The sequence below is a fragment of the Sander vitreus genome, chromosome 13 (assembly GCF_031162955.1).
Source record: "Sander vitreus isolate 19-12246 chromosome 13, sanVit1, whole genome shotgun sequence".
Lineage (NCBI taxonomy): Eukaryota > Metazoa > Chordata > Actinopteri > Perciformes > Percidae > Sander > Sander vitreus.
In genome coordinates this window covers 22362781-22379171 of record NC_135867.1, presented here as the reverse complement: position 1 = coordinate 22379171, position 16391 = coordinate 22362781, and the positions used below count along the sequence as shown (strand labels likewise).

At 42.5% G+C, this 16391-nt stretch overlaps 1 protein-coding gene and 1 non-coding gene across 5 annotated transcripts in view; both read right to left on the bottom strand.

Moving 5' to 3' along the window:
* abr (ABR activator of RhoGEF and GTPase) overlaps window positions 1-16391 on the bottom strand; it is a 134533-nt gene that overhangs the window by 1625 nt on the left and 116517 nt on the right. For 3 of the 4 annotated variants that reach the window (XM_078265691.1, XM_078265692.1, XM_078265693.1), the window contains 6 exons: window positions 4262-4321; window positions 3555-3664; window positions 3284-3423; window positions 2489-2623; window positions 2243-2348; window positions 1903-2056 (listed from right to left, as the gene is read on the bottom strand). In XM_078265691.1, coding sequence (XP_078121817.1) covers window positions 1903-2056; window positions 2243-2348; window positions 2489-2623; window positions 3284-3423; window positions 3555-3664; window positions 4262-4321 — 705 coding nt within the window. Of the gene's footprint in view, window positions 1-1902; window positions 2057-2242; window positions 2349-2488; window positions 2624-3283; window positions 3424-3554; window positions 3665-4261; window positions 4322-13392; window positions 13921-16391 lie in introns of those variants that run through there. The other variant, XM_078265694.1, reaches the window with a different exon arrangement.
* Window positions 7401-7473, bottom strand: trnav-aac (transfer RNA valine (anticodon AAC)). The gene has a single exon. It is a non-coding gene; the product is annotated as a tRNA-Val (tRNA).

Here is a 16391-nt window from a genome sequence, read left to right as displayed (position 1 = left end):
GACATCGTAGATAATAGATATCCAGTCACACTGAATCTAAAAATGTGTACTGTGTGTGTTCAGATTTAACTGTGTCACAACCACTGCTGCAACTGCTGACTGTGTTAATAAGTAGGTCAGACTACATTAACTAACAGATCTAATGCAACAACTGCACTAACATTTATTTGATGAATTACACAGAAGCATTTAATGAACACTCAATTAAGGAGAGAATTTAGGTAGGCAGTACAGTTTAACCACAATGTGTTTTGTGTCGCCCCGTCCCAACTCTCAGTTCTTGTCTTCCTGAAGGTGTATTTAAACTGCTAGGGGCGTTAAGTTTAGCTGAACCTTCAATGTAAACAAAGATATTGCGGGCGCCGTAAACACAGATGCTGAACCCAAATTCATAGTCGAGCCTCTCTCTCTCTCTCTCTCTCTCTCTCTCTCTCTCTCTCTCTCTGGGGGAGTATGCTACAGTGTGTCAGGCCCCTTCACCCTTTTTCCACCGACCTCCAAAAGGAGTCAGTCCTGGAACAAAACATTCCCGAATCATGCAGCTGCCTAGATTTCCTGAATTTGTAAAGACACATACATATTTATACATAAAGATGGTTTGGTTATTAGAAAATATTCTCGTCCCCTGACCTGTGACCTATGAATGACCTGATGTTGTCTAAGCTTTCCCTTTGTCTCATCATACCACAACATGGTGTTCCTGGAAATGCCACCACAGATCAGACATACATATCTTTCCACGTGATTACATTTTTAGGAAATATTTTTATTTATTTATGCAGGAACGTTTTCTTTGCTCGGTTATTTCTCTGCAGCTGTATTTTGCCTTTGTTCGTTGCTACTAGAGATGGTCTGATACCATTTTTTGCTTCCCAATACCGATTCCAATACCTGAACTTGCGTATCGGCCGATACCGAGTACTGACCCGATACCAGTGTGTCATATATTTTATTGTTTTAACAACTGTATACTACTATCCCTGTATGGATGTGATATGATTTATCTTTGTTGTCGGTCTGGCTCAGGTTAAACTCTTTGTGAAACATGAACGCCACAGAACGTTCTTTTATTCTCCAGTCTGACAGTCAGTTATAACGGAAAAAGAACATAAATAAACTACTTAACGTAAATTTTCTTTAGGGCTTTATTACATGGTATCAGATCGGTGCATAAACTCCAGTACTTCCCGATACCAGCATTTTAGGCAGTATCGGAGCCGATAAAATCTCTTCACTGTTGCTAGATGGGTTCTTTTATTAAAATAAGGGGAAATCCATCATGTCCATAAATGAGATTATATTCAGGATACGGCAGCAGAAGCATCTTTCTTTGGTGTTTGACATTTTGTATACTTATGCAATAAACATTTAGAATTTGAAGAAGCCCCATTACAAACACTCGGGTTAACTGTAACGGACAGACGGAGCCTCCCATTTATAATGATTTACCGTGGATGTTGTTTATTCTGCCAAGGAAAGACATTTGTACACAGGAAACTCATCTCTCAGTAGAGATGAATGGATGGCCTGCAGCCTAAATACAGCTGGGAGAGTAGTCCGCAGTGACATGGGTCACTTAGCAACGTGGGAGTAAAATTTATCTGGAGAACATGTGCAGCGACCGAGGAAATCTGCATGTACACACCAGTCTACACAGAGGGCTGCCTACTCAGTCTCCATCAATATGACTGTTTAATGAAAGCCAAAGGGACAGAGGGATCCAGAGAGTCATATCGGTATAAACATACTAGGAGTACTTTTAAAAAAAAAAGTATACATTCATATTCAACAATTCAACTACGGTAACTAAAACTTTGTCTTAACATTGCTACTAACATATAGCCACAGTTATTCGTCCTAAGTCTGCACCAAAATTCAAATGCATCTGTGTGCAGCGGGTACCTGTGCCATTACGTCATGCGACCAGATGTCAGAGGCAGAGGTGATGTGCTGTGCCTTGGTGATCTCGGGCTCGGAGGGCCTGAGCAGAGTGGGGCCAAACACGGTGGCCAGGTTGTGAAGGGACATCTTGTTGATAGGCTCCTTCTCAGCCACCCTGCAAACACAAACACCAACGGCTGATGAGAAGTAAGAATAGATAATAGAAAAGAATAATAAATAATAACTTTTTTGATTATACCATTAGAGTTGGTTACTTTTCTACTGATAGAAAGCCTAACTGTGATCAGCAGGTGTCTCTGTGTATGTCTGAGGGTTATAATGTGTGTGTGTGTGTGTGTACCGTTTGAGGTGTTCCAGCAGAATGAGGAAGGTCATGAGGTTGGGGTCGGGCAGGGAGCGCAGCAGGTGCATCATGCAGTTTTCCTTGGCTGCCGGGTCAGAGAGCGCTGTGAGGGAGAGGAAAAACATGTCAGATCCAATTATGGCAAGACAGCTTTTTTTTATCTTCAGCTCTCATCTCTTCCAGCTGGGCAAACTGAACTACCCACTGATGACAAACACAAACTTCCGGTCCTAAAGGTCGCACCTATGCCCTCCATGAAGGCGGGGTAGAGGCGGTCGGTGAGCAGAGGCTCCGGCAGCTCCCTGAAGTACAGCTTCAGTGTTCCTGCGATGGCATTGATGTCCATGTCGCTCAGCATCACCAGGATATCTTTGGTATCTGCAGGTCGGACACAAACAAAGAGCCAATAGAAAGTGAACACACTACATCATTACAGGCCAACAATAACACAGCTGCTCTCTCCAGGAACGATGTAATCTCTCAATAACCCCACATCCAGACTAGAGACAGATGCTTAATATTACACCCAAAAATGAAAGGTGATACCGGGCTCTGCTCTGTTGGATCTAGCAGCCATGACCAACGCTGATAAGACTCTACAGTAATGCAACAGAAAAAACTTAAACACTTGACAGCTGCTGCTCCTCATCTGTCCTGGCCACCCTAACAGCCAGTTCCCACAAATCTCTTCTCTACAGAGTCTTAGAGTCTTAGAGCAAAGGCCTCAATTAACCCTGGGAAACTACTACATATACACACTGAACTTCACACACAGCCTTTATGCACACACTCAATTTCTTCAAAGAAGGGAAATGCTTGATGACTGACACGATATTATGTCATTTGACAGGATAAATTATTAGATGCAGGTCACCAAACTATCAGCTTAGACACTGTCTGACAATCTTTTCATCCCGTCATCTTCACTGGAGAACAAACTATTGTTTTTTTTTTTTTTACCAGCACTACGGAGTAGCAACAGATTACAGTAGATAAACCAGAAACACAGACAGAAAGAGACAGTGAGTGGAGTCTTACTGGTGTCGAATGCTGTTTTGAGGGCCTGGATATCAGTGGCCACCCCTGAGATCCTGTAGATTCCCACTTCGTCAATCCCCCTCTTCTCCACTTCCTCAATGCACTGACGGACAATGTAAGGCACCTTGGAGCGCTCGCGCCTGTTGACGCGAACAGTACACAACAATGAATGTGTATAAAAGCAGCAAAGTCATGTTTTTTTAGGCAGTTGAGCTGTAAGGTACCATAACAGCCAATTTTGGCCGCAATAAGATACATAGATCATACTTACTTTGTCACCACGTTTATTTTGACTCCAAACACCCCACTCTGTTTTTTGGACGGTGTTCTCTTTAAGCTGAGGTCCCGACTTGTGAATTTCATGGAGAATTCCACTTTGATCTGACGATGAACAAACAACACAGCTGAAGTATACGGCATTGCTCTGAGAAGCCACAAATGAACTTTGGGACCCTCATGAACCACTTTGTCTTTGTTTACATTGAGATTTAGAGGTTTTTACATTCAAATGTAATATCCAACATCTTCAGGCTAAACATTTAGATGTTATTGTAACCATTATCAGCTCTTACAAATACTATTACTAGATCTCTTTTTTTTATGATTATTTTTTTGGGGCTTTTCCCTTTATTAGATAGTGGATAGACAGGAAAGTGGGGAGAGAGACAGAGGGGATGACACGCAGCAAAGGGCCGCAGGTCGGATTTGAACCCGGGCCGCTACAAAGGACTCAGCCTACATGGGGCGCATGGGTGAGCTAGAGGTTGCCCCATTACTAGATCTCTTTATATTACCAACTAAATTCTTTTCAAAAATCTGTGGGAACACACACAAATCTCACTTTGACTTCCTGCAGGGATGTAGGAGGATGCAGTGTTGAATAAAAACATACATTGCCATTTCCAAACACAACACATCTCATTAAAATATTGACATATGTCACAATGTAAGCTAGAGTTGAAACCACTTCCGTCTTACCCCGTTCATCTCTATGACGTCCATGTGCCAGTTCTTGGACTGCACCGTCTGAGGATCCAGCTGAAAGACACAACAGAGGCATAAAGACATTAGCTGATACGACTTTGACCAAATAATGCACATGAGAAAGAGAAGACTGCTTAATGAAATCATAAAATGACACTTGTCACCACGGAAAAGTCTCATTTCTGCCTGATAGCATGACAACAACAATAACGAGTCACTGCCTCTACATTGACCACAAAGAAAAAGTCTATTTGGTATCAAGCCAGAGACGAGCCACCGAAAGCAAAACGCTTTGCCTACACAACTCGTGGGAAATAACTGTTCTACTAAAACAAAAAAGAAAGCCAGCTTTTACCTTCTGGGTGTGAATTACCAGACAGACCTGTCATTTGAGCTTTTTGACATGAACAGTAACACTTTCTGCTCTATAAATGAAAAGCACCACCTGTTTTTGGGTGGAGAAAATGCTGTTCCCGCCCGGTCTCAAACCGAGGACCTTTTGTGTGTTAGGCGAACATGATAACCCCTACACTATGTGACTGAGTGCTGCCCCCAACCTCCCTGCGACCAAAAAATGAAGGTAAACACGTTGCTTAAGCTCGCATTGGGAAACCCTTACTGAGGGAATGTCATTAACGACAAGTTGGAAATGTGTGTAAAGTGTAAATGTTGGAACAAGAAATGCAAAGCTGCAACTGACAGAGTTTAAAGGTGGACAAAGGCACTTTGAAACTGTGATTAATATTCACTGAGTCCACAGTTCACCTTTCAGCTGCTCCATTTTCCTAACCAGATCAAAGTCAAGCTGCCATTGTGGCTTGTGCCCTGGCACTGCGGCTTTACTACACCGTCACTAAGTCTACTTTGGGAAAGAAAGATGGCGCGTATGCTTCCCACATTTACCCTCTGCATTCTCTTGGGGGTCCAACAAGGGCTCCTGATTGGCTCAGATACTTGGCCTACTTCACAGCACAGTGCACACACTCTTAAAAGTCTGGATCACAAGTCCCATGATGCCCTCTGAGACATGATAGATGGCAGCCTGTTGTTGTTTTAAGTCTCCTGGAGTGTGTGGCTGTGTGAGGCCACAACAGCTAATGCCTTTATTTGCGGTTTGCACTCCACAGATATGTCATTACAACTCTGCGTAGTGATGTGCTCAACTTAGAGGTAAATTATGATTGTTGGGTGAGCACAGGGGCAGCACACTTCTCTTATTGTCAGCATTAGGCTGCAGCCATTAAAAGTTCTCAGTGAGAGTATTTCATTACCTCGTAAAAAGGCCATTTGGCTTGGTTTCACGCATTCCTATTATCGTTAAAGCCTGTTTTCCCAGCAGGGTTTGGGTTTGAGACAGGTAATCACTGCAACTGGGTCTTTACACAGCTACTGCCAAGACGAAAACTGGGCAAATATCCAGAGCTAATTGCTGATACCTTCTCTAACCCCTTAAAGTAGACTCATGTTCCTCCCACCTAGTTCTTTCCTATTACCATCTGCTAATTTCTTTAAAAAAGGAAAACTGAATTAAGATAATAGGGTTGTAAAAACAAAGAAGAGCCTCTACATGCAGTGGTTACACTCATTGACCCCTTTTGAAACTATAACATCAACTGGGCTAATTTTTATATTCATTTTCCTTTCCTGGGAAATGAGTTGGTTTAATATTACACTCCGATTTAGGAACGAGGACGAGAGACAGCTTTCTTGGAAATGAATTGTGATTGTCTAGCTGGTTTAAACAAAGCGGCGAGAGCATTTAAGGTTTATCCTGAGTGGCAGCTCAGCCAGGGAGCTGACAGGAAGAGGGCAGCAGGTTACAGAGCACACGGTAACGCAGCCTCGATGTGCCCAAATAAAGCGCGTTATACTAGTCTAAATCTGACTGAATGTAGCCAAGACATGAAGGTGGACAGTATGGACATAGTAGAAAATGACACAAAGGAATTAAGGGTGTTTTTATAGCAAATAAGATATAAAGCTAACTTCTGCTTATTCAATGTATTTTAAGACATTTTCAGACCTTTTAAGGACCCACAGAAAGCAAACCAGGATAGCTTTATAGTCCCCTTTCATCTCACTCCGAAAAGATTAAAACTGCGATGGCGTTGATTTCAGTTCATATGATTGCGTGAAGGGGATTTCAAACACATGAGCAACTACTATACAGTATGTGTGTGCATTCATGCAAATTTCTAGCAAAAGATTAAAGTCAGAAATTGTCTCGTGGTTTTTTAGCGACATCCTCAGGCTAATATGGCTCCGATTAGAATCGCATCAATCCAGTGGCAAAGCTCTCTTTGTAGGACCGTGAAAACTACCAAGGATATATGACTGACAGGCCAGAACGGACTGCAGGCTGGCGCAAAGCACAGGAATACTTCAAATCTAGTGGACCGTTGTACACAACTGATTTGTACGCCTTCCAATTGGGGCACACACTTGAAGTGCTTTCCTTATATAGAATGCAATAAATATGCGTGTGTTTGGAGGACAGAGTAATTCAACCAAGCATGTTGCTCGGTCATGTAGGAACTCATTATTCTCTAAGCAGCTCATAGTGTATGTCGCTGAGTGTGTACCAGGTTTGGCGCTCAGCTGGTTACCGTGCTGCCCATTTACTTTCTCTCAACCACACACACACGTACACAGAGTCAAGCAGAACGGAATATATCATGAGCATGAGTCTAAACTTCAAAAGAAGACAGCCAGGATGTACATTCAGCCTGTACTCTGCCCCGACTGATCTACGGGGACATAACAAAGCAGATAAGATAAGTCATGCTGTTAAGCTGCTACATGGTCTGTCTTTCTCATAGGCAGTACAGGAGAACAGGACGTTGGTTCAGTGGTCTTTATAATGACTCACTGAGCGATATGTGGTGATACAGCCTTTTGGGTCAAAATAAGTTTGTCAATCGTTTGAAAGAATTTCTGAAAATTTGATAACCAAAACTAAAGGCTTGACATGGAGTTCCCCCGTAAAAATGTGGCAAAAAAGAGATGAGACATCTGTTTAAAAAAGGCTGAATGCATTCCTTTGTTCCCACACAACAAACAGCAACATCTGTTCCTTGATTTGATTTGCTAAAATAAAAAATACACCACCAGCTTTCTCTAGATCAAAAAATACTGTTCCCACCCAGTTTCGAACTGAGGACCTTTCGCGTGTTAGGCGAACGTGATAACCACTACACTACGGGAACTGGCTAGCTCACACCCCCACCCCCCCAGTCTTCAAACAGAATTCTGCCCTGCCTGTGATGTGTGAGCCATGCTCCTACAGCCTGTATGAGACTGACAGCAACAGCAGACTGACGCAGCGGGACAGTCAGAGGTCTGCACCCCTCATGACCTGTTTACATTTCCTACAAAACACACAGGAGGCTTTAAAAATGTGGTTTAGCACGTTAAAACACGTTAGTTTAGCATACATTTTGGGATTTCTGTCTGTTACAACTGGGAATAATTTGCTAGACTATACATTTCCTATGCGAGTATAAATCCTGCATGTGAATCTCTTCATTTTGATCTACAGTGTAGATTTAACAGTCTTACTAGTAAGACATTTCAATATCATATGTTACCCAGAATTAATCATCGGGTTGCAGACAGTTAAGTGTTTGATTTGGATGCTTGTTTGTCCTGCACGTGTATGAATATATAGTTCTTTTAAAAACTAGCACTGAACATGTACGTAGATCTAAGACGAACAAACCTAAGTATTCGGAAACAGCAAATAGTGCAAACAAGTCAGTTACTGAAATGATGTTTAAAGCCTTTAATAATAAAATCCTGACACACTTAATTATCCCATTGTAGCTGTGCTGTAGAGTTAATGCATGCATGGCGACAATATTCAAAACACAACTTGATCTTTTGATATGCTAAATTAATGAATTTCTGTCTAATTTGTCCTTTGTATTTCATCACAGTTTTCGATTGCTGCTCTCTGGCTGATTAAATATTCATTCAGCCGCAGAAAGCTTTTTATTAGTCCTTTAATTAGAACGTAGCTCAAGCTGCACGGCTCCTTGGTTGTTAGCAGGATTACAGAAGTGTTTGTGCACTGATTGAGCACCCCCCCAAACTAACACATCAACGCTGCAGTATATTTGCTTCAGAGTACGAGCAGCGTGACTATTTTTAGACAAATGAACCACATATTGTTAATATGTGCATCAGTTATAGTGAGTCTCTTTACTCAACAGCTGCTGATGTCACCATGGCCATGTGAGGTCTTTGACTCGGTTGCCATGTTGCCTTCGTACCCTCACTTCCTTGTTTGAGCCAATCGGCAAGGGTTTTCAGCCGGCATAGGGCTGTGATTTGCAGAGTATTCTTGCATCTCTGCAGGCAGTGTGTGATTCTATAATAGGGCTTGTAAACAGCAACACACAGATGCGTACTACACTTATGCAACACAACCCTGCTTGCAGCCTACATACAGAATCAGGAGTTATCCTACACGTACAAGCAGAGAAACAGTGAAATATCCCTTTAATGCTCTGAATTTGAGTTAAACACAAGCACTTTATTCATTCAGTAGTGCTTTTATGTTTTTTCCCGCTTTAAAAACACTATTTAAATGTCTGATTTCATCTAGTGCAGCAGTGTCAAAACTCACATATGCTAACAAGAGACTGGGATCTAAGTCACATTTTTGTCCTCTGATGAACCTTCTCATGTTTGTTTTAGACAGATCCATGTTTTTCACTCGTTGGCCTCCTGAGGACATTACATACTGTAGTTGTGAGCTAGCTCATTACCTCACTATTCAGGTTATTTGTGATCTTTACCACTAACAGCATGTACCATTTGTAAGCCATTAGATCATCTCTTTAAATGTGTACTGAGTGGAGTCGTCAACTGAGGGAGTATGATGTGTCAGTCTTGAAGCAGGTGCCAGTACGATGATCAGGGGGGTCTTACTTCAGTTCTGATGTAACATTCAGAAACATTTTTCAAAAGAGAGAGTTTTGTAGCGCTCCCATGACCTAAAAAATGCAACTTCGTCCTGGTTTGGTTAATTTTAGCTAAGAAGAAAACTTTTAGAAAACTGCTGAAAACCAACATCTTCTGAAACAAACCAGCAAAACGGGTTGCCTTTAATTATTTCAGATAAATGTATTAAATTCCCTGAATTCATGTGGTACACCCGAGTCATCCTCTTTGCAGAACTGTTTGCCCCAACAACTTTTCTGTTATTACCTAATCCCAGACCACTGTAAAGGCATGTGATGGCCGTACCAGAAGCCCAGATCTCCTAACTCTCACCACCTAATTCGATGATTAATGCCTTGTTGTCACCCTGCTAAGATTAAAGCCACCCTGCATACGGCCAGAAGTGATGAGGCTGGACTTATCCACGAGGGGGTCATTGTGGGTATCAACCTGAGAATGCTTTACTGACCTGCTGCTCCCCTCCTGGAGCTCATTAACCAATTGCAGATCCTGCGCACAGGGGATGGATTGGGGCCAATAAAGGGCCATGCCCCCCGGTGGGGACAGATGGAGATTTATGCGGCCTACATAAAAGGCCATTAGGGGACTGGCTGACATTTTAGGCATGCAGGAGGGATGAAACCTTAATATCTCATCTGCACTAATCAACATACTCAAATGAAAGAGCATCATTTCGTAGGTGGGCTAAAATGCAGCGGGGTCAAGAGGGTGGATGATAATGGCTGGATCTGATTCTATCCCATGGCTAAGCCGGCACGACAACTCCATTGTTCTTCCCACTATGCTGGCTGAGTAAAGCGAGAATTATACTGGACGCAGCCCAGCTGGCGCGTACAAATGTGACCTTATGGGATCGCCGTGACTATTTATACCTGCGCTGGTGCTCGCGACACTAGTTGCAGTTTTCTCCTGAACAGCGGTGGCGCTAATGAGCAAAGACTACCGACGTTGCTCTTCCTACGGACTAGAAGAAGAAAAACGTAAACAATGGCCGAACTGGCTGCAGCATTGCCGTCAATGCTTCGATTTGATTCGATGACCTACTTCGTAGGATCAAGCCTTTCATTCACCATAAAAGAACTCATCTTAACCCACTAAGTTTACAAGAGAGACTTGCAGTCACTCTGAGAGTCCTGACATCTGGTTGTCGGCGAACCCGTTCAGGTCTCCCGTTTCCGCTTTATCGCGCGCCGCTGAAAAAAAAGAAGAGCCATCCGGTTGTCGGTGAACCCGTTCAGGCCTCCCGTTTCCACATTGTCGAGCCATAAATCGGGCGCGCCGGCAGGATATTACGTCATTTTGACGTCACGATGGCGCGCGCCACCTTGGATGCGTCCAGTATAATTCTCGCTTAACTCCACAAAGAAAAGAAAACCACACCTGCCCGGTAAACAGGTCGTCAGCCAAAAGAACAGGAAGTTAATTACACAGCCAAAAACCCAGACTACAACCGAGTAACGGCTTAATCATAATTTGTTCTTTTGCTGGGACGCGTATGATACATTATGTCTGGTTCTGGTCTAATTAGTGTTCCCAGCCAGCCCCCCCATCTCATCACACGTCTTAATTAGATGCCGCTTTAGGCTGAAGGAGTGAGGACAATTCCCCAGTGTGCTCCTGTATTCTCTAGCAGCCACATTCCTCTCAGCACACTCTAAATAACACCATGCATGCCACAGATGAACACAAACAGAAAAAGCAATATGCCCTAAAGTCTGCTGTCCCTGCCCCCTTCAATAATTATTTGAAAACACTGGAAGTTGCTCCTCCTCATAATGGGTGTGTGCATATTTTTAGAATTTTTAATTCAATATTGTTTTGACAATTTAAAAACAAATTTTGGAAGCATTTTTCGACAAATTAAAAAAGCTAAATAAAACCAGCAAAAACTCATTTTTTCTTGAAAATAGTTCAATAAAGATATTAAAATAATGAATAGGCATATTACGGAACAATATTAAAAGGAAATAATGCCAAACTGTTTTTATAAAAGTATATGTAATGAAAAACCTTATTATTAATATTAACCCTGTCCTGTCTTTAAAAAAAAATACATTCATTTTATACTTCAGATTTTGACATTTTCAGATTGCAGGCAGCCTGTCTTGTTACGGTTTCAGATAATGGTGGTAGATGATTTAGCCTGACTTTCGCCTCTCACCCTTCATCAAACCTTCACCACCATGTAAAGGCAGAGCTGCAGGACTGGGGGATGGGAGAATTGTAGAAGAGCTGATAGGATCACAAAGCAAGCGAGCATAGAAAAAACTGCAACAGAAGTTAACTCATAAAACCAGCCGTTCAAAGCCTCACTGAAAATGAATGAAAGGTTGAATGGGACTTCACAGAGCAGTTTGGGGAACAGAGATTTCTGCGCAGGGTGAGAGCTGGAGTGTAGTATCACATGCCTCTAACTGCAAAGTTGACAAATCTGGACAGCAATGAAATGCAGAAACCTCCTGACATGAAGACGTGGGACAGAGAGGAGAAGAGTGATCAATACAGGGCGTGCAGATCGATGCAGTAAAGTCTGGGCTTATGTATGTAATCCCCGTTTGATCCCGCTCAGTACAACCAGTGGTCAGCCTTCCTCAGGCCTCTGTTAAATAATGGAAAGCACTGAAGGGTCAAGCCAACCCTCAACTTGGATTCTTTGTCCTGAATCGGTTTATCATGCACACAAATAACAGCTTAAAATACTGCCGATGCACTCATGATCTAGATGAGGAGGACTGCTGAATAAATGCGCAAACACAGTGAAATAATTTTTTTTTTAAAACGAGTCAGAGTTTTAGCTGCGTGTGCAGAGCTATACATAGAACCAGAACACATGCTTCTTCTTTTATCTTTTGCATACAAAAAAGCATTCTGGAGCAACTAAAAACCCTTTGTCTGCACCCACGCATAAGTCACAGTCTAGAACCTGCATTTAAACTATGCCATGCCATATCAGACCCATCTTTGGGTAACAAATCCCTTAACACAAGGGTCACTCAGTACAACCTGAATGCTTTGACCAAGTGACAACTGCCCTTTTTAAATGAAGCTAAAAAATTAAAAGTTCATATATAAAACACAATGAAATGCCAATAGTTCATGAGTATCAAAACATTGTGGAGAAACTGACGATAATTGGCTACACACTTAATAATTGTCAAAGTTTAATCAAACCTTACCCTTGCAATGCTAATTGTATAAAAAAAAACAAAAACTGATGCAAATAAGCTAGAAGCATGTTTCTAAGGTTTTTTGGGATAATGTGACAGTTAATTCGTGGAATCGGTGCTTGAAATGCCAAAGGGGCATCAGATCAGCTCAGCCAGAGGGAGACAATTCTTAAAATGAACAGCAGGGGGAGCTAAACGGATACTGAAACATCTCATAACCAATAAAATTTTGTTGGAAATATCATGTAATCATCATTAGTAGCTTTATATGAGGAATAACAGAGATTTTCAGATGCAGAAAGGATGAAATACAAAGTGGCAGGAATGACACAATAGTGAGGAAAATTGTGATTTCATGTTAAACAGACTCATCCATTTATAGCAGTGGTTTCTAAAGTAATGGTGATTTCACCTCTTAGTAATTACATTGTACAGTCCAGTATCCAGGTATGTAATAAGCCTTCCTAGTATCTGTGCTATTCATCAAAACGTTATTATCAGGAAACACTTGCTTGTGGCATACTAACCACTTTTCAAAGCAGATAAAAGGCTTAGTAACAAATATTTACAATTTGTGTTACAGTAAGTAGCATCAAATAGATGAGCGCTATTACAGAATAAGATAATTTAAGGAGGAAAAAAGCAGAAATTAGGGCATGTTATTTTCGTGTTTACTGTCACAATTTAGCCACCGTTAAATTCGGCACTACATCACTGCCTCTGCTGCAGTCAATAGAGCCATCATATAAGAACAATAGTCAACTCTGTGCTGAAAGAAAGACATCCGGGGAGAGAGCGCACGCACATGGAGAAGGATACACTGAGGATAAAAGAGAGCCAGAGCAAACAGATGGAAGTGACACAGTGATAAATAGGTGAGAGCAAAGGATAAAAGAGAGGAATCACAGCTTGTGTGTGTATGTGACTTGTGTGTGTGTGTGTGTGTGTGTGTGTGTGTTCGTGTGTGTGTGTGTGCATATATCAACGGGAGACCTTTTGTCTGAGCAGCTTGCTGCGGACTCTGCCCCATAGCTTGGCCCCGGTGTTGGTGTGCCTCTTGAGCACAGGGGTCTGTGGCTGGCTGGACAGATTGTGCAGGTTCTGGTCAACGCAGCAGTGCTGCTCCAAACGCTCGCAGACTGAGTTCAAGTTTACATCCGACACTAGAATCTCCGTCATCCCAAAGCCTTTGAATGTCTCTTCCACCAAAACACAGGTGGAGGGAGTGCGCTGCTTACAACAAGGAGAAGGGGAGGATGGATCCGTGTGTAACCACTCTGCCGATCACCGGACCAGATGCTGGAGAACCGCTCTGGGAATTCGCCAGCACAAAAAGAAAAAGCTGATACTTAGATATTCACTTCAAAAAAGGAAAAAGTGTGATGACAGGGAGGAGAACAAGATGCTGCCATGGTCTCCTTGATAAGCCTGATAATAATTCCTCTGCGAGCTCATTCCACAGTCAGCTGCCAACAACTCCTCGCTGTGCAATCTGACTTCCACAACGGCAAACACAGATACAGAGCGCTAGAGTGAGGCAGAGAGAGAGAGAGAGAGAGAGAAAAGAGGGAGGGAGATGGGGGGAGTGAATGAGCTCCTGTTGTCTCTGAGCGGCCTTGCTTCTCCAGATGTTGATGGACACACCTCCAAAGACCGGGGGAGGGAGCAATAAACATTCAATGAGAAACGAGAAGGAGAGGAAAGAGAGGGAGAGTGAAGGAGAGAATGAGGGAGGGAGGGAGGGACTGCTGTTTTGTTCAGTGCTTTGACCCCTTGTCAACCTCTCCCAGAGCTGGTCAGCACACTCAGGAAGTTGAAGAGAGGAATGTAATGAAGAGAAAGAGGTGAAACTTTACAGTGACCAGGTAATGAATACTAAATATTTGTGGATAAAATGTCTGACACAGTGGAGAACATCATCTCACTAGAAAGGCATTAAAACCTTGTACATTGTCAGATGTCAGAGCCCCATCAATTTCCTCCTCCTCCTCTTTGTCTGAGTGCTTGTTACTGTGCCTTTTTGTGCAGATGACTTCTCCTCACCACGCTCCTACAGTTTCTCTGATTTCCGCATGCACGCTCACACGGGCATTCCTGGGAGACACACAGAGCGAATCACCATCTTTATTCAACAGGACAGCTAAAGCTGGCTGCTCTTAAAAGGCATATTCCTCTGTATAATGGATCGATAGGGGCAGGGGAATCTGTGTATGCCTGTCAAACTCCATCCGCTGTGTCCCATCCTATTTGAATTAAAGGGAAAAAAATACTCTGCTGGGGAAAGGTTACAGACACCAGGCGACCACTACGACAGTAGGGCTGAATGGCGAGTCGGTGTCTACTGGTAGGTAGACTGATGCCTGCTGATTGTACAGTGATTCATAAAGGGATTCAGATAAGAAGCGAGGAGCATGTTACACAATCCCCTTGATCCACCGAAATGGTGGGACATAGCTGTGTTTACTAGGACAGCATGAGGGATGCATAAACATCCAAAATAAACCGATTTTCTGCAAAATATCCTTCTCTGCTAGCAGTGTCAACCTCAACTATTGATTTAATCAAAAGTAGTAATGACCAAGGAAACATTTTCAATACTAACATGACTGAAGAGACCTCAGCCAACCCTCGCCACAGAGTTTTTTTTAACTTCCAGGGTTCGTAACTATGAGACGTATACAAACTCCATGCGTCACAACTTGGAAAGAATGTCTGGGAAAACCATGTTTTGGAAATGGGAGGGGGAAAGAACCCAAGGGGATATTTTTGGGTAAGATGAGAGAGAAGGGGAAAACAGAAATAGATGGGTATATTTTAACTGTGCATATGTCAACCGTTACATAGCCTATGTGTTTAAAACATTTTGTATAAGACAGTTCTGCTACCACATGCATCAAAGAGACAACGATAAGCAGAACAAAAAAAAATAAAAAATCATAATCACTCTATTCTCAGTGATTCTCAAGCCACAATGCCTTAAAAGGGTACTGCAGCAATTTAGTGTTGAACTTACATTAAGTCACAAAAGACGCAGTGAAAAAAGAATGGGTCAAATTAAAGGCAGTATGAGTATGTATGTCCTAGTATGAGTGAGCTTCCAATAACGCTGGATCCTACAGTTCACATCATGCAATCGTTTTCCCCAGCCATGTGTACCCCTGATTCTAACATTGCTCTGAACATGCATGCAGGTTTTCTGGTTGTCAACTGTCAAGAAAGAATGAAAGTCAAAAGATACTGACAGCAGTGCAACCCCCCCCACTACAAAAGGTCATCAGCAAACCCTCTTTTCCTCACATTCCAGGAGAGTGCCATATTACCGTCTCCACTTTCTCCATTGTTCTCCTTTATGCATACTCGTCTGATTTTTTTTTTTTTGTATCCACAATCATGTGATTGATCATTTTGCGCAACCAGGTAAGACGTTTGATTCACAAACACCCACAGAGGACAGTTACTCTTTAGATTAGCAGCAGCGTTCAGGTGTCTATACTACCGGGTCAAACAGAGGTCCAACACTTCACAACACATTAAAATCATGGAGTGAACACGTATGCACTCCCGCAGCTGCAGGAACACAAACGCATACTGTACATTCATACATCCCCATGCTCCACTCTAGCATGGGATATAGTCTAGTGTTAGCTCATGCACTATTTATGACGTTAAAAACATGCCTACATACTGTACATGCAGACATGTTAGCCCAGAAGCTAACTGCAGCACACATTAAGTCCCAGCAGTTCTACAGACTGCACACAGTTTGGCCAAAACCAAAATTAACTCCATACGTGACATTTAAGTGCAAAATAATAACAGGATAACGATGTGCCAGGATAATATTTGTCTGAATGTTGTTGGAGGCAAACTATTTCAGCTCTCTGGTTTAGTTAGTTGGATGGGTTTTGCATTGCGTAAGAAGATCGGAACAATGGGCCCTTCTTTATCAAGAAATCCCCCCGCATAGATACGAGGGGCCTAAGCTTGGGAGA